Source organism: Oncorhynchus tshawytscha, linkage group LG10 (assembly GCF_018296145.1).
Source record: "Oncorhynchus tshawytscha isolate Ot180627B linkage group LG10, Otsh_v2.0, whole genome shotgun sequence".
Classification (NCBI taxonomy): domain Eukaryota; kingdom Metazoa; phylum Chordata; class Actinopteri; order Salmoniformes; family Salmonidae; genus Oncorhynchus; species Oncorhynchus tshawytscha.
Genome location: NC_056438.1, coordinates 36,611,095 through 36,637,189, shown reverse-complemented (window position 1 = coordinate 36,637,189; position 26,095 = coordinate 36,611,095). Strand labels below are relative to the sequence as shown.

Below are 26,095 nucleotides of genomic sequence, written 5' to 3'. Positions count from 1 at the left end.
AACATTATACAAGTACCCAATCTACAGTTAGGCCCAGTTTAACTCAGTGAACATTGCTAAAGGATAGTATTACCCATAGTATTATTCATAGTAGACGCTGCAGGTAAAGAAACAAGACGTGTAACACCGAACCACCTGATGCATTAAGTCCTAGCTAAGAGGATTGGAGATTTACAGGCTCCACAAACACCAGCTGGAAAGGCTGTGTAAGTCCACTGTGCTTCAGAGATCTGATCTTCAGACAGAAAGCAGGTAGACCCAGGTTGTATGATGGAGAGTAAGAGGAAGAGGGTAGAGGTGAAATAGATTGTGTATGAAGAATAGAAAGAAGTGGAAATGAGAGTGTACGGGTGTATAAACAGATGATATAATGGAGAAAAAAAATGTAATTGGGCAAACCAGGTGTATTTGATCATTTAGGGAGAGGGTTGTCAATTCTTGTCCTGCAACTATGCTTTTCAACACGTTCTTATAGCATTGATTGGGAAGCAAATGAATCCAGAACCTCTGAAGATTTCTCTCACTGCACCTTTCCCCTAGCCAAGGTACTGACAGACTTTGTGTGCATGTGTGTACTGTGTTTTCATAATGTGTGCCTGTGTGTCACCTGTCTGTCCATCTGTCTGCCTGCCTGTCAGTCAGTTTGTCTGTGCCTATTAAGTTAATCTCAACACTATGCTCAGGAAGTTGAAATGGACCCGGGGGGCCCATCGCCCCTCATGCATTTTGTGGTGGCGAAGAAGACTATCAACGGTATATTTGATCAGTTGCTGGAGTACGTCAAAGAGGGCTCAGAGTTTGTGGACGGTGAGCCTGCATAGTGTTACTTAACAAAAAGTGTGTTTTGTAGATTATTAGCATCAATAGCGTCTTACAGTTTGAATAAAGATGTATACACAATATCATAGGTATAGATGGTTTTATGCTATAATCTGCATCTAAAAGGGCACCCTTCAGAGAATTCCCTTGTTAATTGTTAACTTTTTTGCGTGGTTACCTATTACATATTAACGCGTACACATGGTGGGCTACCTTACACTAGTGTGGGGGTTTTAGTTGTCATTTACCACAATATCCATTCTTGTCTATCTGCTTCTATGATGCCCAGAGACATGGCGAAGTGCGGATCTGGAGCAGGTCGCAGTGGAGGAGCAGTGCCTTGAAATCCAGACCTGTGCTAGGAAACTGGCCACCATTCGGGAGGTGCTGGCGCGTAGGCACATGAAGGTAGCCTTTTTTGGGAGGTGAGAGTCAATGGTTTATTGGAAATAGAATTGAACCCAATATTCAACACAGATACATTACTGAGGGTCCATATGTAAAGGACATTTATATTATACAGTTTGCTGCTGGATTGGTATAATTAAGGAGTCTCACTGTTATTCCAGATGTTTTTCATACTACCTAGATAGTATGGTGTAACTATTGATACAGCATAAGTAAATATTAGTACCATAATTTTGGATGTGCAGAATGATTTTCCCAAAAGTTAGTGTAACGGAGGTGGAAGATTTGTTCTAGCTCACTGAGCTACCTAGGCTTTATCGCAGCATAATTACTGAGGTGGCAGGAGACCCAGGTTAGAACAAAGCCGTTCACATTAGCCTTGTGACCATAATTGTAAACATTTTGGCAAAGGAGTAAAGAGACATTTCCTTTCTCTCTCCCTGGCAGGACGAGTAATGGTAAAAGCACAGTGATCAATGCCATGCTGAGGGACCGGGTGCTGCCCAGCGGCATTGGCCACACCACCAACTGCTTTTTGAGGGTGGAAGGCACAGACGGGGACGATGCCTACCTCACCACCGAGGGCTCTGATGACAGAAAAAGCGTCAAGGTCTGGGGTCAAACCAGGGGGTCGCAGACTGATCTACTGTGTATATATATATATGTATATATATATATATATATATATATATATATACAGTGGGGCAAAAAGTATTTAGTCAGCCACCAATTGTGCAAGTTCTCCCACTTAAAAAGATGAGAGAGGCCTGTAATTTTCGTCATAGGTACACTTCAACTATGACAGACAAAATGAGAAAGAAAATCCAGAAAATCACATTGTAGGATTTTTAATGAATTTATTTGCAAATTATAATGTAGACGGAGGCTGAGGTATGGCTGCGGCAATCCCTCTATACCAGCCTTTTTCGACGTGCAGTACAAAATTGTTAGCAATGCAGTACACAATTGTTAGCAATGATATTTCCCTCTGTTCTACTACTTTATGTATGTCTCTGCATCTTTTTCTTCCCCCCTTCCAGTCAGTCAATCAGCTGGCCCATGCCCTGCATATGGAGCGCAGTCTAGACTCAGGCTGCCTAGTGAAGGTGTTCTGGCCCAAGTCCAGGTGTGCCCTGCTGAGGGATGACCTCGTTATTATGGACAGGTACGCGTTAGGGTTTAATGCCAGTGACCGGTATCTCAGGACTTCCCAACCATGCTCCTTCCAATTTCCTGAGAAAAATAATGACGGGACCCGTGCACCAAATATTTAGAATTTCTATGCCACCACAAAAAAAATAAAAATAAATAAATGCAGGTGCAAATAGCTGCAAATGGCTTCATTCATACATTTGACCAGTCATCACAACATTAGTAGCCTGCCATGTTTACTCACCATTAAGTCCCCTTTAGAACATAATAGTTACTTTCATGGCTTGCATTGCTAACTATCATGAATAGGCTACACACAACCTGTCTACACAGTTACGGTAGACAATCCCCAAACTAGATGTGTGGCACTGGAAGAGGCTCAAAATGTGCTATTCACTGTTAACAAAATGTCTGATACACTGGGTCCGAAATAGCCTAGACATTCGCAACATTGTACAATGATGTTACACTACAAAAGTGAGAGCAAGGCGGGCTTAATCAAATTTGCAGGTAATTGATTAATCTCAGCGTTATCCATGGGGCATGTTCTATGGAGTGATTTCAGTGCCAACAGAAATTGTGTTTGAATTCCATAATTTTGAATTTGTATGAGGATATTTACTTTTTCTTTAATATTTATTTATATGTGAAGTACAAATGTAATTATTGAATTCATAAATTGAACTTGTATTTCATGATTTGAAATTGAACTGAATGAACATTGGATTTCAATTTAATTGAATGTTCAATTTCAATATTTATATATTCAGTTTAAATATAGCAGATATTTAATTAATTGTTTGTCTATCAAACTTTTAATTTCAAGTTGATCAAATAGTAAACTTCGCAGATACAAAAGTATGTGGACACCCCTTCAAATTAGTGGTTCGGCTATTTCAGCCACACCCGTTGCTGACAGGGTATAAAATCGAGCACACAGCCATGCAATATCCATAGACAAATATTAGCAGTAGAATAGCCTTACTGAAGAGCTCAGTGACTTTCAACATGGCACCTTTCCAACAGGTCAGTTTGTCAAATTTCGGCCCTGCTAGAGCTGCCCCGGTCAACTGTAAGTGCTGTTATTGTGAAGTGGAAACGTCTTGGAGCCACAACGGCTCAGCCGGGGAGTGGTAGGCAACACAAGCTCACAGAATAGGACTGCAGAGTGCTGAAGCATGTAAAACATATCTGTCCTCGGTTGCAATACTCACTACCGAGTTCCAAACTGCCTCTGGAAGCAACGTCACCACAATAACTGTTCGTCAGGAGCTTCGTGAAATGGGTTTCCATGGCTGAGCAGCCGCACACAAGCCTAACATCACCATGTGCAATGCCAAGTGTCGGCTGGAGTGGTGTAAGTAAGAAAAGTAAGATGGTGCCGACGGATATGGCAGCTCTGCCTCTTCCTCCTAAACAACTTTGCAGTATTTCGTTTTTTTGTGTGTTATTTCTTACATTATTAGCCAAGAATTTTGGGGTGTTAATACATACAGCCAGAAATAACTTTTGGATATCAGAGCAGCGGTAACTCAACAGCATTACAACCAGGAATACAACTTTCCTGAATTGGATCTTTTGTTCGTACCCCCCAGGGCAATTGAACTTATTCCAGAGTCTGCTCCAAAACACAACCGGCAGAGAAGAGGTATTCGGAGTGAACTTCTAGTCCGACTCTAGTCCATCCACCACTTCTGAGTTTATTACTCGCTAATGTTCAGTCTCTGGATAATAAAGTAGATGAGCTCAGGGAGAGGATCTCCTTCCAGAGAGACATCAAGGATTGTAACATGCTCTGTTTCACAGAAACATGGCTCTCTTAGGATATACTGCCCCCGTCCATTCAGCCATCTGGGTTCTCAGTACATCGTGAAGACAGGAATAAAGAACTCTCCAGGTAGAAGAAAGGCGGGGTGTATGTTTCATGGTGTTTCATGGTGTGATTGTGAAAACATACAGAAACTCAAGTCCTTTTGATCACCCGACCTAGAATACCTCACAATCAAACGGCGACCGTATTATCTTCAAAGAGAATTCTCTTTGTTTATTGTCAAAGCCGTGTATATTCCGCCGCAGGCCGATACCACAACAGCCCTCAAAGAACTTTACTTGACTTTATGCAAACTGGAAACCACATATACTCAGGCCGCATTTATTGTAGCTGGCGATTTTAACAAAGCAAATTGGAGGAAAACGCTACCGAAGATCTACAAACACATAGACTGTAGTATTCACGCTGGTAAAACATTGGACCACTGCTACTGAACTTTTTGAAATGCCTACAAGGCCCTCCCCTCAGCAAATCTGATCACGACTCCATTTTGCTCCTCAGTTTCTATCGGTAAAACTCAAACAGAAAGTACCTGTGCTAAGGTTTATTCAACGCTGGTCTGACCAATCGCAATCCATGCTTCAAGATTGTTTTGATCACGCGGACTGTGACATGTTCCGGGTAGCCTCTGAAAATAACATTGACGAATACACGGATACGGTGACTGAGTTCATCAGGAAGTGAATAGGAGATGTTGTACCCACTGTGACTATTAAAACCTACCCAAACCGGAAACCATGGATAGATGGCAGTATTCGCGCAAAACTGAAAGCGCAAACCACTGCATATAACCATGGCAAGGTAACTGGGAATATGGCTGAATACAAACAGTTGAGTTATTCTCTCCATAAGGCAATCAAACAGGCAAAAGTCAGTACAGAGAAAGTCGAGTCGCAATTCAACGGCTCAGACATGAGACGTATGTGGCAGGGTCTACAGACAATCACAGACTACAAAGGGAAAACCAAACACCTTCTTGGCATGCTTTGAGGATAACACAGTGCCACCGACGTGGCCCACTACCAAGGACTGTGGATTCTTCTTTTCTATGGCCGACATAAGTAAGACATTTAAATGAGTTAACCCTCGCAAGGCTACCGGCCCAGACGGCATCCCTAGTTGCGTCCTCAGAGCATGCTCAGACCAGCTGGATGGAGTGTTTACGGACATATTCAATCTCTCCCTATCCCAGTCTGCTGTCCCCACTTGCATCAAGATGTACACCATTGTTCCTGTACCAAAGAAAGCAAAGGTAACTGAACTAAATGACTGACTATTGCCCCGTACCACTCACTTCTGTCATCATGAAGTGCTTTGAAAGGCTAGTTAAGGATCATATCACCTCTACCTTACCTGACACCCTAGACCCACTTCAATTTGCTTACCACCCCAAGAGATCCACAGACGATGGATTCACTGGCCACTTTAATAATGGAAAACTAGTCATTTTAATAATGTTTAAATAATGTTTACATACTGCTTTACTCATCTCATATTCTATTCTACTGTATTATAATCAATGCCACTCTGACTTTTCTCAATCTATATTTACATATTTCTTAATTCCATTATTTTAATTTTAGATTTGTGTGTATTGTTTTTAGATACTACTGGACTGTTAGATACTACTGCACTGTTGGAGCTAGGAACACAAGATTTCACTACACCCGCAATAACAACTGTTAAATATGTGTATGTGACCAATAAAATTTGATTTGATGTAAAGCTTGCTGCCATTGGACTGTGGAGCAGTGAAAACTAATTCCCTGGAGTGATGAATCACGGTTCACCATCTGCCAGTCCGACGGATGAATCTGGGTTGGACGAATGCCAGGATAACGCTACCTGCCACAATGCATAGTGCCAACTGTAAAGTTTGGTGGAGGAGGAATAATGGTCTGGGGCTGTTTTTAATGGTTCGGGCTAGGCCACATAGTTCCAGTGAAGAGAAATCTTAACGCTACTATATATAATGACATTCTAGATGATGCTTCCAACTTTGTGGCAACAGTTTGGAGAATGCCCTTTCTTATTTCAGTATGACAATGCCCCCCCTGCTTAAAGCGAGGTCCAAACAGAAATGGTTTGTCGAGATGTGGATAAACTTGACTGGCCTGTACAGAACCCTGACCTTAATCCCATTGAACACCTTTGGGATGAATTGGAATACTGACTGTGAGCCAGGCCTAATCGCCCAACATCAGTGCCCGACCTCACTAATGCTCTTGTTGCTGACTGGAAGCAAGTACCCACAGCAATGTTCCAACGTCTAGTAGAAAGTTCTCTTCCGAGAAGAGTGAAGGCTGTAATAGCAGCAAAGGGGGGACCAACTCCATATTAATGCCCATGATTTTAGAATGAGATGTTCAACAAACAGGTGTCCACATACTTTTGGTCATGTAGTGTAATTTGACACCATACCTGAAAGTTAAGACCTCTGGAACATGGACATGACTTCTGTTCCCCTCTTTGATGATCACATGCAGCACAGGACACATTAGAAGAAAGTGTCACAAAAAGCATGATTTGGCCCCTATGAGAATATACACTAAGCATACAAAACATTAGGAACACCTTCCTAATATTGAGTTGCACCCCCTTTTGCCCTCAGAACAGCCGGATATTGACTACAAGGTGTCGAAGGTGTTCCACAGGGATGCTGGCCCAAGTTGTCTCCAATGCCCCCCCACAGTTGTGTCAAGTATGCTGGATGTCATTTGGGTGGTGGACCATTCTTGATACACACGGGAAACTGTTGAGTGTGAAAAATCCTGCAGTATTGCAGTTCGTGACAATATTAAACCAGTGCCTGGCACCTACTGCCATAGACTGTTCAATGGCACTTAAATATTTTGACTTGACCATTCACCCTCCGAATGGCACAGATAAACAATACATGTCTCAATTGTCTCAAGGCTTAAAAATCCTTCTTTAACCTGTCTCCTTCCCTTCATCTACACTGATTGAAGTGGATTTTACAGGTGACATCAATAAGGGATCATAGCTTTCCCCTTGTCAGTCTATGTCAAAGAAATAGCAGGTGTTCCTATTTAGCCAATAGAACCTAGAGAGTCTTCTTCACTGGAAGCTTCTCTAACATCGGATATGTACAGTGCGGTGTCCCCAGGACAGTTGATTTGTGCCGTTACTCTTCTCTATTATTACAAAGGATTTGACACTGGTCTTCAACAAAGCTAGAACGACTATGCATGTGAATGATTCCACACTCTACATGTCAGCACCCAAAGTCAGTGAGCTCACTGAAATTCTAAATAAGGAGTTATGGTCAGTATCAGAATGGGTGATTAATAATAAACTGGTCTTAAATACAGCTAAAACTAAAATAATTGTAATTGGTTCAAAACATTCTCTAAGACCTAAACCTCAAATGGAGTTGTGGGTGTGACCATTGAGCAAGTTGAGGAAGCTAAACTCCTAGGTATAACATTGGATGGTCAATTATCATAGTCAAATCATATTGACAAAGTTGTTGTGAAGACGGGGAGTGGTATGTCTGTTATAAAAAGATGTTCTGTGTATTTGACAGAAAAATCAACTGTACTAGTTCAGGCTCTGGTCTTGTCCCATCTTGATTACTGTCCGGTAATATGGTTAAGTGCAGCAAAGAAAGAGCTAGCAAAGCTGAAGATGGCTTAAAACATAGCAGCATTCCTTGCCCTTAACATACAGAACTACCATCAACAACATGCATGCCAGGCTTTCCTGGTTGAGGGCTGACTGCATACATTTTTGTTTTTGTGTTTTGTGTTTTTTGTGAGAAATATTAAAATGTTAAAATGTCCAAATTGTCTATATAATCAACTTACGTATAGCTCTGACAGATATACTTACCCCACCAGACATGCCACCAGAGGTCTCTTCACAGTCCCCAAATCCAGTTAGAATTCAAGGCAACGCATAGTATTATATAGAGCCATGATCATATGGAACTCCCTTCCATCTCAAATTACTCCAGCAAACAGCAAAATTTGCTTTAAAAAACAAATTTAACAACACCTCACTCCTATCTGACCTAGTTTTAATGACTAAAATCAATTCAACACGCCACTTTGGCTTCAGAAACCTCCAGAAACGTCTCTTTTAACACAGAGAGCATTTGTTCTCTACCTTTCCTGGCTGGCAAAGTACCAGGATGTTGTCTCTGGTTTTGAATCTGAATTTGAGATCTGAATTTGAAAACATGCACCTGAGAAGTTGAATATACTTACCTTTGATTTACTTGAAATGAGTTTATAAACTTGATACACAGACAATTAATGCAATATCTACCATATTTAAAAAAGTATGAATGTAGAAGTTCAGTTTATAAATTCAATGATTCAATATGTCCAGTACAAATGATACAATATTAAATTCATATTCATATCCAAATACAAATGATAAATTATGGGATTCAAATAAAATGTATGTTGGAACCAAAAAGGGTTATTCTATGGGAACAGCCCAAGAACCCTTTTGGAATCCGTTTTTCTAAGAGTGTAATGTCCTCAGAAAGTATTCGCACCATTTCACCCTTTCCACATTTTGTTGTGTTACAGCCTGAGTTTAAAATGGGTTAAATTGAGACTGTCACTGTCCTACACAGAATATCACATAATGATAGTGGAATTATGTTTTTAGATTTTTTTTTAGAAATTAATAAAAAATGAAAAGCTGAAATGTCAAGTCAATAAGTATTCAACCCGTTGTTATGGCAAGCCTAAATAAGTTCAGGAGTAAAATATTGCTTAAAAAGTCACATAATAAGTTGTATGTAGTCACTCTGTGTGCAATAATAGTGGATAACATGATTTATTAATGACTACCTCATCTCTGTACTCCGCACTTCTGCAAAGTCCCTCAGTCGAGCAGTGATGGGTATACAAGGCAGACATTGAATATCCCTTTAAGCATGGTGAAGTTATTAATTACACTTTGGATGGTGTATCCATACACCCAGTCACTACAAAAATACAGGTGTCTCTTCTAAACAGCCCAGGGATTTCACCATGAGGCCAATGGTGACTTTAAAACAGTTTGAGTTTAATGGCGGTGATAGGAGAAAACTGAGGATGGATCAACAATATTGCAGTTACTCCACAATACTAACCTAAATGACAGAGTGAAAAGAAGGAAGCCTGTACAGAATAAAAAATATTCAGAAACATCCTGTTTGCTTGAAGGCACTAACAATAAAGTGCAAAGAAATTAACTTTAAGTCCTGAATACAAAGCGTTATGTTTGGGGCAAATCCAACAACACCTTACTGAGTACCACTGAGTTCAAGCATGGTGGTGACTGCATCATGTTATGGGTTTGCTTGTCATCGACAAGGACTAGGGAGTTTGTGGGATAAAAAGAAATGGGATAGAGCTAAGCACAGGCAAAATCCTAGAGGAAAACCTGGTTCAGTCTGCTTTCCAACAGATACTGGGAGACAAATGTACCTTTCAGCAGAACAATAACCCAAAACACAAGGCCAAATATACACTGGAGTTGCTTACCATGATGGCGTTGAATGTTCCGAGTAGCCTAGTTACAGTTTAGACTTAAATGGGCTTAAAAATATATAGCAAGACTTGAAAATTAGCCATCGACAACCAACTTGACAGAGCTTGAAGAATTAAAACAAATTATGTGCAAATATTGTACAATCCAGGTCTTCAAAACTCTTATACTTACCCATAAAGACTCACAGTTGTAATCGCTGCCAAAGGTGTATTGAATCAGGGGTGGGTAGAGTAGATATTTCATTATTTCATTTTCAATAAATTTTTTACATTTTCGAAAAACATGTTTACACTTTGTCATTATGAGGTATTGTGTGTGTATATTGGTAAGAAACATGTTTTAATTAATCAATTTTGAATTCAGGCTGTAAAACAACAAAATGTGGAATATGTCAAGGGGTATGATTACTTTCTGAAAGAACTGTACAATATACAACCCGGACTGGCTCTGTTACGCTGGGTTGTCCTGACTTGTCTGTGCAGTGTTTGTATATTTTGTATTTCATGAAAACTGTGTTCAATTTGTATGTGTTCAAAATGTATTATTTGACTTCCACTTATCAATCAATTCTACTTATATGTTGCCTTATGCATGCGCATGCGCACACGCAGCCCAGGGACTGATGTGACCTCTTACCTGGACAGCTGGATCGACAAGTTCTGTCTGGATGCTGACGTCTTTGTGTTGGTGGGCAATGCAGAGTCCACACTGATGAACACAGTGAGAAAAAAAACTAAACCACTCTTTTAACTCTTTAGCATTAACACTAACATGCATTACCATTAATTGACTGAAAACTTTAAGAATGTTTTTTGCCATTCAAATATATTTTCTGCATTTTTATACTATCTTACAAAATTCACCCCATTCCTACTGGAAATTACGCCTATGCACACCACTGTGAGCATAAACAATTATAATATTGTATCTAGATATTTCAGTGTGTCCCATGATGCATTTTTGCGCTTGTTTTTTTGTTCATTTAAAACTATTTTTTCTTTCCATTGCTTCTCTACTCATATATATGTGTTTCTTGATGTGTCTATTACTCTTTAAAGGAGAAGCTGTTTTTCCACAAAGTGAGCGAGCGAATATCCAAGCCAAACATTTTTATCCTGCACAACCGCTGGGATGCCTCTGCGTGGGAGCCCGAGTACATTGATGAAGTGAGTTTGACTGTGAAACTACACTGCAAGCATAGTGCAAGCATTTCATAAGCGTTGTTTTTGCCATGCTACACCAGAAGCAGCAAAAGGAGATGCAATCAAGTGAAATCCGCTTGTTGAGAACACTGAAAGCAGGAGTGAAATACTTGAAATAGACACTTAAGCAGCGCAAGATCGCTTCATTGACTTGCTGCTTGCTCAGCTGGAGTATCATTTCTCTTTGCTCACAGTGGCTCAGTGTCATCCACGCTTGCGCTTTGTGGACACTATGCTTACATTACATGTCTTGTGTAGTTTAGCTGTGAGAAAAACAAGATGGGTCCCTCTTATAAAGGGCTTATGGTGTGCTTCATTGAGCCCTTCATTCGATTTGCCTACTTTTTGAGTGACCAAAATGTCAAACCTAATGGATAATGAGCTCCCTCAGGTGCGTAAGCAGCACATGGACCGCTGTGTGAGTTTCCTGGTGGAGGAGCTGAGGGTGGTGAGACAAGAGGAGGCTCCAGGCCGGATCTTCTTTGTGTCGGCCAAGGAGGTGCTCAGCTCCAGGATGCACTGTGCCCAGGGCATGCCCGAGACAGGTGAGATCGGTGAGTAGGGACCAAAGGCTAGGTGGGCAAGGTTGCATGAGGCTGATTGACTGGCTGGGCTGGCTCGCTGATCAGGTTTGGGAACAATAATTATACGATATTGATATGGTTAAGGTAATTTAGAAGGCAAAATATCAATTTACTTGAATACATCGGCATTCATAAGAAGTTGACCAGCAGTTGCCAGCACACTCCTGACAGATTTTCCTCCATCGGCCCTGTAACAGGCATCTCTCTCCTGTTACTGTCTCGCCTCAAAAACATTGCTATCTTAAAGCTTTGAACTGCTCACCTTACCCGGCCATCCATGAATGCCCACATTAACTATAACTTAATATGCTGGTGGTCCCCCGTTATTATTTTTATTTGGACTTCTGCTGGTCTTTCTAGGTGGCGCTTTAGCAGAGGGATTTCACGAGAGACTGAGGGAGTTCCAGAGATTCGAGAGGACTTTTGAGGCAAGCACTGAAGCATAACTGATTGTCATGGTCCATTGTAATATCATTGTCAATTTCACGTTGAGTGGCATCGTCACACTAACTTACTGTATTTACGACTGCACAGGAGTTCATCTCACACTCTGCGGTCAAGACCAAGTTTGAGCAGCACACGCTCAGGGCGTGGCAGATCACAGAAGCAATCAAAGCAGTCATGGACGCCATAAATATCGCATCCGCCGAAAGGAAGTGAGTTTCTCCCCCATTTTTTTATAGGAGCATTGGTAATGTGCTACTGCCATACGCACCTAAACAGTATTGATTATTAATCATTAGATTAAAGGGATACTGTGATATTTCAAGATTTAGACTGTTTATCTACTTACCCAGAGTCCTATGAACTCATGGATACCATTTTTATGTATCTGCATGCTGTTTGGAGATGATTGAAGTTAGCATATCGTTAGTTTAGCACAATTGCTGAAAGTCCCCCAGTACAGTAGCTAGCTCCTCTCAAAAGCAGGGGAGTAGACCTTCTAAATACTCCACAACTGGCTAGTTGGTCATTTATAGTCTTACGAAGCTATTCATAGTAATGGATAAATAGATTGAAGACCTAAATATCGCAGTATCCCTTTAAAGGTCCAAACACTAGATCTGTGCATCCAAACCTCCAATTTTCACACTAACTTCCTACTAACATCCATGTACTGTATGAATTGCGCAAAACTCTGACTCAAATGTGCATCTCAGCATAGGATTTAGCCTTGAAAGAGAGAAGCTTTCCAATTTGCTCCTAACTATGACAACCTTTGCTCTTTCCCCTTTGACCTCTCCGTGTGCAGGATATTTTCCCTGGAGGACCGAGAGGACCAGAAGGACCGTCTAGAGTTTGTCAGAGGCCAACTTAACCGCCTGACCGAGAACGTCAAAGAGAAGATCAACACCATAACAGATGAGGTGGCTGCCAAGGTAGACATTCTCAATCACCCACGTACAGTTGTATAAAAAGGGAGGGACTGTCTGTTAAGCCAAATGACAAAGGGGAATAGCCTATCATTTACTGTAGGCCTGATTCAGAGTTGAGATAAGCACACACATCTTTCACTCTTGACCTAAATAATGAATTGATGTTAATGGGAGAACATTTTCATTAAGCACACAGATCTCAAATCAAAATAATTCAAGGATAGCGGTGCGTAAATATGTGAGTAAATGATTGTTTTAGGATTAACAGATGAACAACTCTCTCATACAACACATATGTTTGCCTATAGTTGGGCTGACAAGCAGTTTGTGTTCAAGATGTTGTGTTCAATGATATTTTGTATATTGTTAGCCACATATAAATAGTGTAGGCAATGGACAGATTAAGGTTAGTAAATTATCTGTTGGTTTATGATTTTACTATACATTTTTGTTTAGGTGACCGTTGCCATGGTGGAGCAGATTCGTGGTCTCCCAGCGCAGGTTGATGAGTTCAGTGCTGATTTTACACCACATGCATTGCCGCTCTACAAAGCAGTGAGTTCTGCTTCTAGATCCCATATCCTAGCAATATTAACCCATGATCAACAGTTAAACTCTATCTTAATTGTTACATGTGGCCTACAGGCCTAATCCCAACAACACACTTTTTTTCAGGACAGAAAAAGTGGCATTAAAATTGTAATTCCCTTGAACTATTTCACCCTTTCTACACTGTCATGTTTTTTTTCAAATGTGACATTTAACCTTCACACCCTTGGGCAAACACTCAGATGTGCGCACAGACCTATGCACACAAACACACACTAGGGTTTCCGTTAGGAAAATGTGGCGCCAGACAATGTGACCAGGAAGATTTTAATTTACCGGCCATTTGAGAAATTTACCGGACCTATACAGTATATGCATTGGGTGTGTAACCCATTAGAGCGTCCACCCACAGTGCTCAGAATGATAGAACATTTAGATCACATTTCGATTATGGTAGTTCATCTTAACAGATCATGTAACTCCTGTAATGTAGCAGACAATAAAACGTAATTTTCAAACACTTGACAAAATGCAATTCACAGGAAAACACCACTCTAAACAGCAAACCTGATATGAGTGGTTCCATATGCGAAAGAGATGAAAATCTCTGTTAAAAACCAAGAAAGAGTTGGAATCTAAAGATGCAACAACTAGGATGCATTGCTAATATGACTAGGATTGTGCCTTTGGTTTCTGGACAACGGAAGAAAGTTGATATGAAAACCTATAGAACAGGAGAGAAAGGCTGGTAGAGTGCAATAGGACAAGGAAATCCCGGCCGGCCAAGCCCCCCCCTAACCCGGATGACGCTAGGCCAATCGTGCACCGCCTCATGGGTCTCCCGGGCACAGCCAGCTGCGACACAGCCTGGGATTGAACCCAGGTCTGTAGTGATGCCTCAAGCCTTGCGATGCAGTGCCTTAGACTGCTGCGCCACTCGGGAGGCCATGAGGAAGTTTTTATAAAATAATTGCCTCCACGTTTCTATGGTCCAATTTTGACTAGGCTACTTTGAATCAAATTGAGGTAAGACATGCCTCATAATATGAAGTAAAACATTCAGGTTTCAAACAATTAAATATATGTTTTCAAAATGCATACTGCCTCCATATCACATTGCAAAGTGGTGGGTGACGCACTGATAGCCTGCCTATTATTTTCTGTGCACTTGAATGGTGCGATTCAATTACCAGTAAAGAAATAAAAATAGTAGCTCTTTTCAGCCATCAAATGTGTTTTTAACACACGATTGCATTTAGAATTGTTGCGGAATGACTTGGCTTTTTAAAGCATTTGATTAACTCCAGCAGCAACAACAGTCAAATGTATTTACATCGACTGATATTTCCCTTAATTATTTAAATGCAGGGCCTAAAATCAGGGCCTAAAATGTAACTTTTTGTTCCACCATCAACTGTGGTGGGTAGATTAAAAAATATACCAGTAAGAAGTAATGTGGTATATTAATCAATAAAAAATATATATATATTTTACCCAAAATATCAGATGAGACTAAATGTTCAGCTGTCCTTTAAGGTCACTTGAGTCACTTGTGTGAGATTTGGGATGTGACTAGTAGTAGCGTCTACAGCGTCTCTTCGCTATCAGTTTACCCGCTCAGGGTCAATTTGGCCGGCAACCATTTTAGTTATCTCTTTTCATTATTTTATTTTTTTCAGCCAAAAGCCGGGCAATTACAGGCTAACGGAATACCTGACACAAACACACACAGTCTCAGTGTACCCTATATGATCAGTATAGCTGGCTGGAGAGTGAGCGATCACGCTGAACAGGATTGAAAGGAAAGCCTCTTAAAGTCCTGCTGGTCAGAGGAGGGTGGATGGGGTCAAAAGACATAGGGTCAATAGGGCATTGTACTGTGTGTGTCTGTATGACTGTGTGTGTGAATGTAAGCTTTGTTTACATCTATGGATGATAACACAGTGATGTATGAACTTTAAAAGTACTGGTCAGGGTCGTACAAATTGTAGTTTTTTTATGGCATTAGCACTTGATTGTGTATGATTGTCTAAAAAATATGATGATGGTAAACCAAATCTTCACTGACATCCTTTTGAGTAATAGGTTGTGTGTGTGACCAACCAGGTTTAAACCCGGGTTGTCTACTCACCACAACACCATTAGCCCGCTGAGCTAAAGCCTGGCCAGAGCTTGGGGAGCTGTCCTAGGTATCCAGGTCTCCGATAAGGTTACTGATCACGCGAGCGTGGTTCACTGAACCACCTCCATTACATGTGGTCTAATAATCTCTTTCTCCTCATTGTTTTCACCTGCAGAAGCTTATGATGCATGTGGAAGAGAGGATGAGTACATGTTTGGCCTTTCGTTGTTCTACTGGGATCATTGGCCACATGCAGTCATGCCAGAAAAACATGATTGGTAGGTATAGTACACACTTTGCTTGAGCCATGAATGTGTTTCTTGAAATTCCAAAACAGCTTGGTGATCATGGGCATGACATTATTATATTATAGCGAATAGAGGGAGCGGGAATAGGAAACGTGTTGCTCCTGTGAAAGGCAAACAATGGTACACATTAGGGTTAACCCAGTTGGAGGGAATTGTAATGTGGGCTCATTAGTGAGGATTGCTAAACTGCCCCGTCCGAACACAGATACGTCTCTGTGCTGGACCATCTTTCAGGTTTACGAAGCACATCAATCCGTGCATTGCGATGGCTTCACTGGCGTCATCCCAAACCTCTGTCACCAATATAGCAAACGGAGGGATCAGCAATAGAACCCAGATCTCTCCGTTGAAAGGGAAACTTGCTACACATTGCTCCAATAGGGTTAACTCACTTTGGGGGAATTGTAACGTGGGCTCATTAGTGAGGATCGCTACAATGTCAATCCATGAATTAGGAAGTAATTGATTTATATAGATGTATTATTTTTATGTGTAGTTAAACTGATGATGATGATTCTGTATTTCAGAGAATATTAGGCCGCTGCTGCCCCCTGATGTCCAGGAGCAGTTCCACATTCACCTACCCAGCAGGAAGTTTGTCCTGACCTACGACCTTAACCTGGCCACCCTCTGCGCCGACTTCCAGGAGAACATCGACTTCCAGTTCTCTCTCGGCTGGACTGCCCTTGTCAGTCGATTCATTGGGCCGAGCAATGCCAAATGTGCCCTGACGGCCATGAACCAGAAGTTTCAGGTTAGCCATGGTCAGGGTCTGTATTCAGTCTCTCAGAGTAGAGGTGCTGATATAGGATCAGTTTAGCCCTTTAAATCATATTTCAAAAATATGGCATGGACATCATCCTAGATCAGCACTACTACTCTGAGATGCTTAAAAAAAGTTTACTTTGACAACAGTAGGATAAATGAGTGATATGCCAGGGGTGCCCAGTCATCCTCTTGAGCTACTGGGACTGCAGGGTTTTGCACCAACCCTATTCTTAACGCCTGATTCAGCTAATCAAGATCTCGAAGAACAGCTAAGTAATTTTAGCAGGGTTGGAATGAAAGCCTGTACACCCCGTAGCTCTCGATGAGGAGGACTGATGGCCACCAGTATCATATGCCCTTAAATTCTCTCCAGAATACCTCTCCTACTGCACTCCAGGCACATGGTGGAACCAGCCTACAGGACCACATGGTCTTTTCAATGGCAACAGGTGTTGTGTCACTCACCTCCAGAGCCTCCATGACTGTGCTTGTCATTGGCGGAGTGGTATGTGCACGTTCTATTCTATTCAAACGAATTATGTTTGCATTTTATTTTATAATGTACTCTATTTGCTAACAGCTACTGATAAAACTGAAAGGTGCTTGTATTGGCCATCGCTAACACATGCATTGCTAGCCGTTATCTTTTGGCACACTAACGCTTAACGATAATTAATACACTTCCATACATGATTGAAGAAGGCAACAGAGCTCCGCCCGGTCTTTTTTTAAATTGCAGAGGGGGAAGCTAAGGCTACTGAGTAATAGTGAAAGGGGGAGGTATGTTGTGTGAGAGCTTTTTTCACCCGATTTGGGCAACTTATCACCTCTACATGTTTTATAAAACACTATAAAGAGTTAAAATAATGTGTCATTACATACCTATTTAAAGGTTTGTGTCGAATTTGAATAGGGCTTTTAGGGCAGCGCTAAAGTATTCACATGTAAACTGCGGCTATCACGGCTTTGAGAGAGATGGCTTGCAGTGATGACGCGAAAAATGAATGCATTCAGTTGTACAATTGACTAGGTATCCCCCTTTCCCTATCCCTTTCACTTTCTTGTTTTTAATCTGTGAGAGAAACGTGTATCGTACAGCGTCAGAGGGGTCAGGTTTTCCTATTTTCTCGAAAACTATTGGTCTATTACAATGTCAATCAACGCTTGAATAGAAACATAGTTTATGCCACCGGGATTTTAATACCAACACAGTCACCACAGTCCCATTTGTTTTCATCGCAGCCTCGTTTGAATGTCATGGTACGCAAAATCTGTATGGAACAGTGTTGGCTATCGTTACTTGTTTGTAATGATAACAGATGACTTGCGTGCCAAAACTGACACAGTAAAGCAAACACTGACACATGATTATATTGCTAATTTGCTATTAATACTGACAACTGTTTGTAAAAGCTAATGCTAACACTGATTTTTCTTGCTAGCCTAGCACCGCTATTACAGCTAATGCTAAAGCAGGTGATCTCCTCCCACCCTGTGTGGCAGGTGTGGCGCTCAGTGGGCTGGAGACTCATCACCCTCTCCGCAACACTTTATGGCCTGCTCTACCTGTACGAGAAGCTGACGTGGACCAACGCCTCCAGGGAAAGGGCTCTGAAGCAGCAGTTTGTGGAGCTCGCCATCCACCGACTTAGGGCCATCATCCCCTTCACCAGTGGGAGCTGCAGCCAGCAGGTTCACCAGTGAGTCCCAGTTCTACCATAACAGTTTGAGAGAGGATAGGATTTAATTTAGTTTCTGTGGCTTTTGATTGAATTTAAATGAGTGTATGGTAGTGTTACGCAATTAACCAATTATTATTATAAATTATTTGAATTCCATTTCATTCAGTTTTTTTATGTGAACTCAATGCACACATTCCTCAATTTCTCTAGAGCTGTGGTCACCAACCTTTTTTGAGCGATCACTTTGAGTCAAAATGAAAAAGCAATTATTATTTTTACATTACTTAATTAAAAAACATACGATTGTGCAACATGAACCTATTAAAAACAGTACTGTAGTAATGAGGTTTGTGCAGTAAGCTGTAGGCCCAAAACATTATCACTGCATACAGTGGTTCCTCCTTTAAAAGTTGCGAGCTTACACTGCAGGACTTAGAGGTACCCAGCGTCATGGCTTCAGTGCTCCAGACCACCGCAAGGGGGAGTTAGAGCACTCATTATGCATTTGGGTCCAAAGGTTTTTATATTGCCATCATATCGAGTGGTTCCAATGACGAATTTGATGCGAGCCACCGGTCCCTGGTGACTTTCTTCAGCAAAGATGGCTGACAAAACATTACGGGGGAAGCAAATGTAAGTAGTTATAACGAGTCAAGCAAAAAAATGTACAATTCAGAGGAATATGTTAGCTAATGTAGATACCAACGTTTGTGCATATTTTTTTGTCATAAAGTAAATTTACGAAAATCGCTATTTAGCAAATTAGCTGACTAGCTAACATTAGCCAGCTACTTAGTTAGTGTTATGACATGAGTCTGAATTTGTAATTCGTGATTAATGTTTTAGGGACTCCTGAGAAAACCAGCAAACCAGGCTGTCGTCTTGTGAAACAGTGGATGTAATATCTACATTTTCGACCCCTTGATCAGCTCGCACTCTGAAAGTAAAGTATCTTTTTTTGTAGATATGAAAAAAATAACTGAGATATCACTGTTCAATCTAAAGCAGCAGATCTCATTTTCAGGATACGTCAATACAGCACAGAAAGCTTAACACCAGACTGGTATTGTGGTTGTTCATTAGATTATGAGAAATGGGCATATAATATACTTACCTTCTTTGAAAATCCATCTATACCGCCAAAGATGACAATGTTGTATCTTGAAAAAAAGCATTGGAATTAAAAGTGAAATGTTTAACCTATTAACCTGCTTCATTATTTATGTGTTACCAGTTGATCAAGAACAACTCCAATTTAATACATCATTGAACAATTGTCTACGAATAAGTAAGAATAGTTTAAATCAATTATTATACTTGATGAAGACATTATACATCTTAGTATAAAGGCACAAGGCGAGACCCAGATGCAGACACAGGAGTCAGATGGTTGGAGTCTTACAATGTTTAATAATCCAAAGGGTTGGCAAGAGAATGGTCGTGGACAGGCAAAAAGGTCAAAACCAGATCAGAGTCCAGGAGGTACAGAGTGGCAGACATGCTTCAAGGCAGGTAGAATGGTCAGTCAAGCAGGTACAGAGTCCAGAAACAGGCAAGGGTCAAAACCGGAACGACTAGAAAAAGAGAATAGCAAAAGGAGCACGGGGAAAACACGCTAGTTGACTTGACTAAACATACAAGATGAACTGGCACAGAGAGACAGGAAACACAGGGATAAATAGACTGGGGAAAATAAGTGACAGCTGGAGGAGGTGGAGACAATAACAAGCACAAGTGAAACTGATCAGGGTGTGACACTTAGTACCCTATCAATTTATGATTTGTATCAATGTGGATCAGAGACAGGGGAGCAGGAACAGAGTATTTTTGCCAATGCAAAGAAGCTGGATCATTCTGGCAATGATACCTGCACCATCTACATGCTGCAAAGACTCCTTAACTCTTCCTTTTTGTACACGATGGCCCATTGCTCTGAGACTTCCTTTGACCATTCTAAAGCCTGCATGGGGCATCCTTGCCTTAATGGTCCTGACTTTCTGGTCTAACTCTTCATCTGACATATCAGAATAGCATTCCCTGACAGACATATTGTGCTCTTTCATCCTTCTGTAAAAAAAAGCTAACCGTTACACTGACATATATATATAATATGATTATATATCGACTATGAAACAAAGGACATGGACATGGCCTGCTTATGAGTTGCCATGAAATAAAGTTAGATGAATTCAACTGAAAATGGTGAGAACAGGCATTCGTAGCTCAATGTTTTTGGTTAGTTTGAGAATAATAATTGTATGATTTATCATTCTATGTATGTATATATCTATGTAATACAGTAGAATGTTATGAACCGTCCCTGAATCGTAGGAGCTAACTACTAGCTATGTAGAAAATGGACAGAATAATGCCCAGTGCTGCTTACCTGAGATGACATCATCACACAGTCCTTCTTAGGTGTCTGCTCTGACTTCCTTTGTGTTGGAAAGAAAGGCTGAACAGTATTGTAGCCAAACTGACACTCAAAAAATGGCCAAAATGGAGGGTGGTTGATAGCGAAATTAAATTGGAGTTTTGTTTTCAAATACATTTTTTGTTCTCAAAATATTTGGGGGGAATAAAATGCATAACGTTTTGCGCTCTATTACAAAATACTTGATTGCAAAACCTTTTTTTTTTTTTACTTTAAAGCCTCGTTATTGCTTTCAGAACAATTATTTTTGATTGAAAATAAAAAAGTTTTGCTATCGACAAAAAGAGAGCAACAAAAATGTCTGCAAGTTGGGTACGGGGCCTAAAAGCTGAACAATAGACTATTCAACCTTTACTAAAGAATAGTCTAATAGCTGAGCTAGGTGTGAAAAACCCCTGTCCTATCACAGACCACATTTTCCCTAATGACAGAGGGGGAGTCAGAGCACTGATTAGGCTTTTGGGTCCCAATGCATTACTGTCTCTAACTGACAATGAATGGGCAATACAAACCAAATAATAAACTGATAATTGTGCACGACTTCAAATGAAACAAGCAGGGAGCAGGTTTCAAACCCTCAACCTTCTTGCCCGAAGGCCAGCGCGCTATCAACTGTGCACCAAAAGCATGCTCAAGCCACAAAGTTGATAGAGCATGTCCTCGCAGTAGCTTGCTACTCAATGTAATAAAGTAATGACTTTTCAAATAAGTTACCTTACACGTTATGTTGGCTGACAATTTGTTTGCTACGCTGTCCTTACGAACCACATAGCATATCATTATAGCAGTATGTACCGGTATGTTAGCTAGCTAGTGGTATTTTAGCTAGTTACACATCAAACTTGAGCGTATATTAACTATAGGCTAACTACCCAACGTTTATAGACTTGATTATTCCCGTCATTCGTAGCTTAGCTAAATGGCGTAGTTATTATGCGTCCTCAATAGACATTCGGGTGCTTTCGTAAATTCGCTCTGGCTATCTACTTCGATTTCAGAGCACTCTCGTCTGAGTGTAGCAGAGCGCAGAATAATGAATTTACGAGCGCTCAATACCCTTTGAATATAGCTGGTGTCAGGAAACTTCGCAATTAAATTGTTTCCAGCAGCACAGTTACAGTCACCAACACTCTGGTTAACACAAACTGCCTAACCAGCTAGGGTGAGTAAAATGGTCAGAGTGGTGTCATTTGTGTTTGGAAGTAGCGATCAAGCTAGCCAATGTTAGCTTGGGTGCTTGACTGCTGTTGTAAGGCCAGGACGCTCAAATCAATCCTACTCCTCGGCCCGAACGTCCAGTGTGTGCTCCGAGAGTGAAACGGTCTGAATTAACCCAGAGGGTTTTTCCATTTTTCATGGAATAGAAACACCATAAAATTAATCTAATTAATTAAGCAAGTACCAATCAAAAATTTGGACACACCTACTCATTCCAGGATTTTTCTATATTTTTACTATTTTCTACATTGTAGAATAATAGTGAAGACATCACAACTATGAAATAACACATATAGAATCAGTTGAGAACAAATTCTTATTTACAAGGACAGCCTACTCCTTCCTCCCTGTCGGGGAATTGAACCCTGTTCTCCCGCGTGCCTGCAATTTGGAAGACTAACAAATGCTTCTCAAAGACGCCGCTCTGGTCATCAAATTAGCAATAACTTGCATTAACAGCAAAAATGTCTGACAATTAGATAACTTGCCACAGAATGCTGCAGCAGCCCGCAAGGTGTGTCACAGTATGGCACAACTTTTAAAGGAGGAACCACTGTATGTGACCGACTGGCTCGATTCAGTCTTATGTAGCATCATTTGAAATCGTGTTTTTTTTTACATTAGATGTATAAGTAGAGACTGAGAGCTAGAAAATGGCATATTATACACTACAGTTGAGGAACAATGGGAAAGTAATTCTGCTTTGAAAGTTGATAAACTTGTAACCTCATTTGTGAGAAAAAGGCCCTTGAATGTTTTGGTTAACCTACTAGAGAGCGCTTCTTTGTCTACAACCATCCAGCATCGTTCACACCCTCTTTAGCCTTGACCCCACCCATCTCTTTAAGGATTCACATGTGAGGCCATGTAATAAACAGCCAAAGATTTCAAGACTAAAGGCTGGTTTATACTACGTCTATTGACAGTTGTCGCAGTGACATCATGAACATTCTGTTGCCGTCTGACAACAAACAGGTCAGAATCTAGCTAGCTAAACAATGAACCATAATCCCAACTCATAACGTTACTACCCTGCATGAATCTGCAGGTAGCTAACATTAGGCTATAACTAGCAATGCAAATGGCTCTGAGATACTAATAATATTACTACACAGATCATACACGTAACGTTAGCTAGCGAGCCAGCCAGCTAATGTTAGCTAGCTAGCTAACACTACGCTTTAACTTGAAATGAAAAGCTATCATACTCTAATTCCACCGGTCATTCCACTGATTTCAAATCTCAGTCCTCCAGAAAGTGGAGAGCAACAGTTTTTCAGTTCTACTATGTGATCTTTCAATAAAGCCAAGTTAGAAAGGATCCAAGTTAGAAAGAATTACCTACACGTACTGACCAGCTCATGTTATAGACAGAAGCATGCTATATGGCAGACCAATCCAAACTCCTCTCTTGGCATGTCCAGCCAATCCATTATCTCAGACAATCATGGCTATTGGGAAGGTTCCTGGCTTTTTCCATGGCTCAACCAACTAGGCTCGTAATTTAACAATTGTATTCGTATTACAGATGGCATACAAGTTCGTTGTTGAGGCACATGAAAGTTCACATGTTCCAGAATGCATTTCTGTCAAAAATGGTTTTAGATTTCTTTTTAAGGTTTATGTTAAAATGCCTCTCCTGTGAAGTAGTGACGCGCGACATACGCCTAGTTTCCTGAAACGAGTCACATATTAGTTTTGCTTGAATTGCCTTGCATTTGTGGTTATTCTCAGAACATTTTTTTAATGATATTTCAACATTTTATGTTGTGCCTTTCAATGTCCCTCCGCTCTCCCTTTAGAAGGTGTTGACAGTGTTGCGTAAACTTAAACAGGAAGTCAATCATAAAAACAGCAGCTCTTTGCTGTATTTGTTGACTGTCTCTCTCTATTCATGGTTTTAAAAGCTTTGAAATCACACATATCAACTTTGCAGTAGCTTTTTTTATATACCTGCTATGTTACTGCAAACAAGAAGATCTGAGCCATCCCGATTGACAAGTGGTAGGCCTGTAGTCCACTTGATTTGCTATCCCCTACCTTCAGACATAAGAAATGGTTCAAAATTGGAACACATTGCCTACCCGACATGCAGGGCAGTTGAATTGGGTGCACCTACCACCAACAACTTGAGACAAATAATTAAAATATGAACACACGTCTTATAGTTTGTTTTTTTACAGATCTCCATCGACCACTGTGACCACTGTTCTAGAGATAAATCAGATCAAGCCTGAACTGTGCGATGTATTAGGGAGTTGTAGTTGCCAACTGGCTAATATTCTATATAGTTTAGCGCAGAAAACATGGTAATTAACTAAAATGACCATAATCCATTGCACACCTACTTGTCTGGTCTGTGTGTTTATTTTACACCTGTTAAGTTAGGTTAATGTGGGGTAGACACAGAGAGGGAGAGAAGAGACAGAAGAATGCGCAATCGAGAGGGTTAGAAAGCAGTTGCTTGGCGAGGTAATTCTACCTGAAAATACATGATCAAAATGATTGATAGTTGGTATTCAGCAGTCATAAAAGTCTGCCTTATTTACTTTTTAAGAACGAGTAAAATAGTGATTTTGTCAGGCAGCATAGGCAGCAGCTCTATCGAGATGAGATGATGACTTGAAATTAAATAATAGTCATCAAATAAAACAAATGTAATATACACAACTGAAATATTTTATTCAAGTAATGTGAATAAATGATGGTTAATAAGTGATAAGCAGTAATGGGCATTCACTACCATCATGGGACCTTTTCTCTGTGTTAGAGCATTCAACCCACAGAATGCATAGTGCGTTTATTTATATTTTTTTTATAAACGAAATCGAAAACCGTGATTATTTATAATTGAACCGAAACCAAATGGACCTCAAAAAGCTCAGCACTAGTGTATGGTGAGTAGAGTACTAACCTTACAAAAATAATTGCAGTTACAATGCAATACATTGCAGTTCCACCACTGTGTCTAAACAATTACAGAATCTATTGTAACTGCAGGGTTACTACAGCTTTATACAGTGCAGTCATTTTGCTATTAATTGGGGTTATTTTACAGTTATACTGTCATGTGTAGCCTATGTAGCCTCAATGTGGAATCACTCGCTAATTAGCTGTGCGCTAGTAGTGACAATCTTCCAAGTGATGTCACCCTCTATTTGACCTAGAGATCGTGTCACCCTTGCTCAACCAAGACCATGTTTTTTGTAGAGCTATTGGTTAGAATGTTGCTTTGTGGGTGATAAGTACTGTATGTGTATTTTCCAGCTCTCATGCCCTCCTAACGTGACCTTTTGGTTGTGGCAGGGAGTTGGCAACGACCTTTGCCCGTCTGTGCCAGCGGGTTGACCTGAGCGAGGTGGAGCTGGAGGGGCACATTCGACTGCTGAGTGGCAGGATCCAGAGACTGGAGAACGTCCAGCGACGCTCCAAGACTCTCAGGTTGAATAGCCACTCTACCTTGCATTGTTCATCTCAGCTTTTTAATGTCTGATAGTAGGGCTCTCTGAACACATTGTACACACACACACTTCAATACAAACTACTGACATGAAAAGTTAGAAAATAACAGAGTGATAAATCTCTTCTGTTTCCTACAGACACAGAGCCACAGATCTGGAGTCTCAGCTGGAGGCATTCTCTGCCCAGTATCTGCAGAATCAGTGCTGAGTGAACAGATCCTCACAAGGAGATACATTGAGGTTTTCAATGGAACTGGTTCTGAAAGGGTCTGTGGTACCATGATCATTCTATACAAAAACTACTCAATTTCCAAGAACCAATTTAAAACCAAAAACAGACATTCCCACAACTTCCAAGGAACCAAATGTTCTAGCTGGATAGCATCTGGATGTGTCATTGCATGTGTTATCGCATGGGGCACATCTCACACAGGTACAGTGCATTTGGAATGTATTCAGACCCCTTGACTTTTTCCACATTTTCTTATGTCACAGACTTATTCTAAAATGTATTAAATTGTTTTCATTTCATCATCAATCTACACACAATACCCCATAACGACAAAGCAAAAACAGGTTTTTAGAAATGTTTGCACATTTATGAAAAACAATGAAAACTGAAATATCACAGTACTCAGACCCTTTACTCAGTACTTTGTTGAAGCACCTT

At 40.6% G+C, this 26,095-nt stretch overlaps 1 protein-coding gene across 5 annotated transcripts; it reads left to right on the top strand.

Annotated features, from left to right (window-relative positions):
- Positions 1-218: 218 nt before the first annotated feature.
- mfn1a (mitofusin 1a) lies at positions 219-25,929 on the top strand. Of its 5 annotated transcripts, none has more exons than XM_042328530.1 (18): positions 219-545; positions 684-807; positions 1,109-1,244; positions 1,675-1,837; positions 2,268-2,392; positions 10,333-10,441; positions 10,780-10,887; positions 11,315-11,468; positions 11,868-11,935; positions 12,042-12,163; positions 12,760-12,886; positions 13,340-13,438; positions 15,730-15,832; positions 16,390-16,616; positions 17,004-17,135; positions 18,134-18,330; positions 25,271-25,405; positions 25,564-25,929. In XM_042328530.1, the coding sequence occupies exons 2-18, from the start codon at positions 693-695 to the stop codon at positions 25,631-25,633; spliced, it is 2,190 nt and encodes a 729-aa protein (XP_042184464.1). In that variant the 5' UTR covers positions 219-545; positions 684-692; the 3' UTR covers positions 25,634-25,929. The 5 variants fall into 5 exon arrangements, with proteins under 5 accessions (XP_042184464.1, XP_042184462.1, XP_042184463.1 ...); XM_042328528.1 differs by having other exon boundaries at positions 11,315-11,477; XM_042328529.1 differs by having other exon boundaries at positions 11,306-11,468.
- The last annotated feature ends 166 nt before the right edge of the window (positions 25,930-26,095 follow it).

Excerpts from the sequence above, each read along its gene's own strand:
- mfn1a (XM_042328527.1), top strand. The coding sequence starts at position 693 with ATGGACCCGGGGGGCCCATCGCCCCTCATGCATTTTGTGGTGGCGAAG. Across the intron at positions 11,936-12,041 it reads GATTCGAGAGGACTTTTGAG|GAGTTCATCTCACACTCTGC; the intron begins GCAAGCACTGAA and ends ACGACTGCACAG. Across the intron at positions 25,406-25,563 it reads CGACGCTCCAAGACTCTCAG|ACACAGAGCCACAGATCTGG; the intron begins GTTGAATAGCCA and ends TGTTTCCTACAG.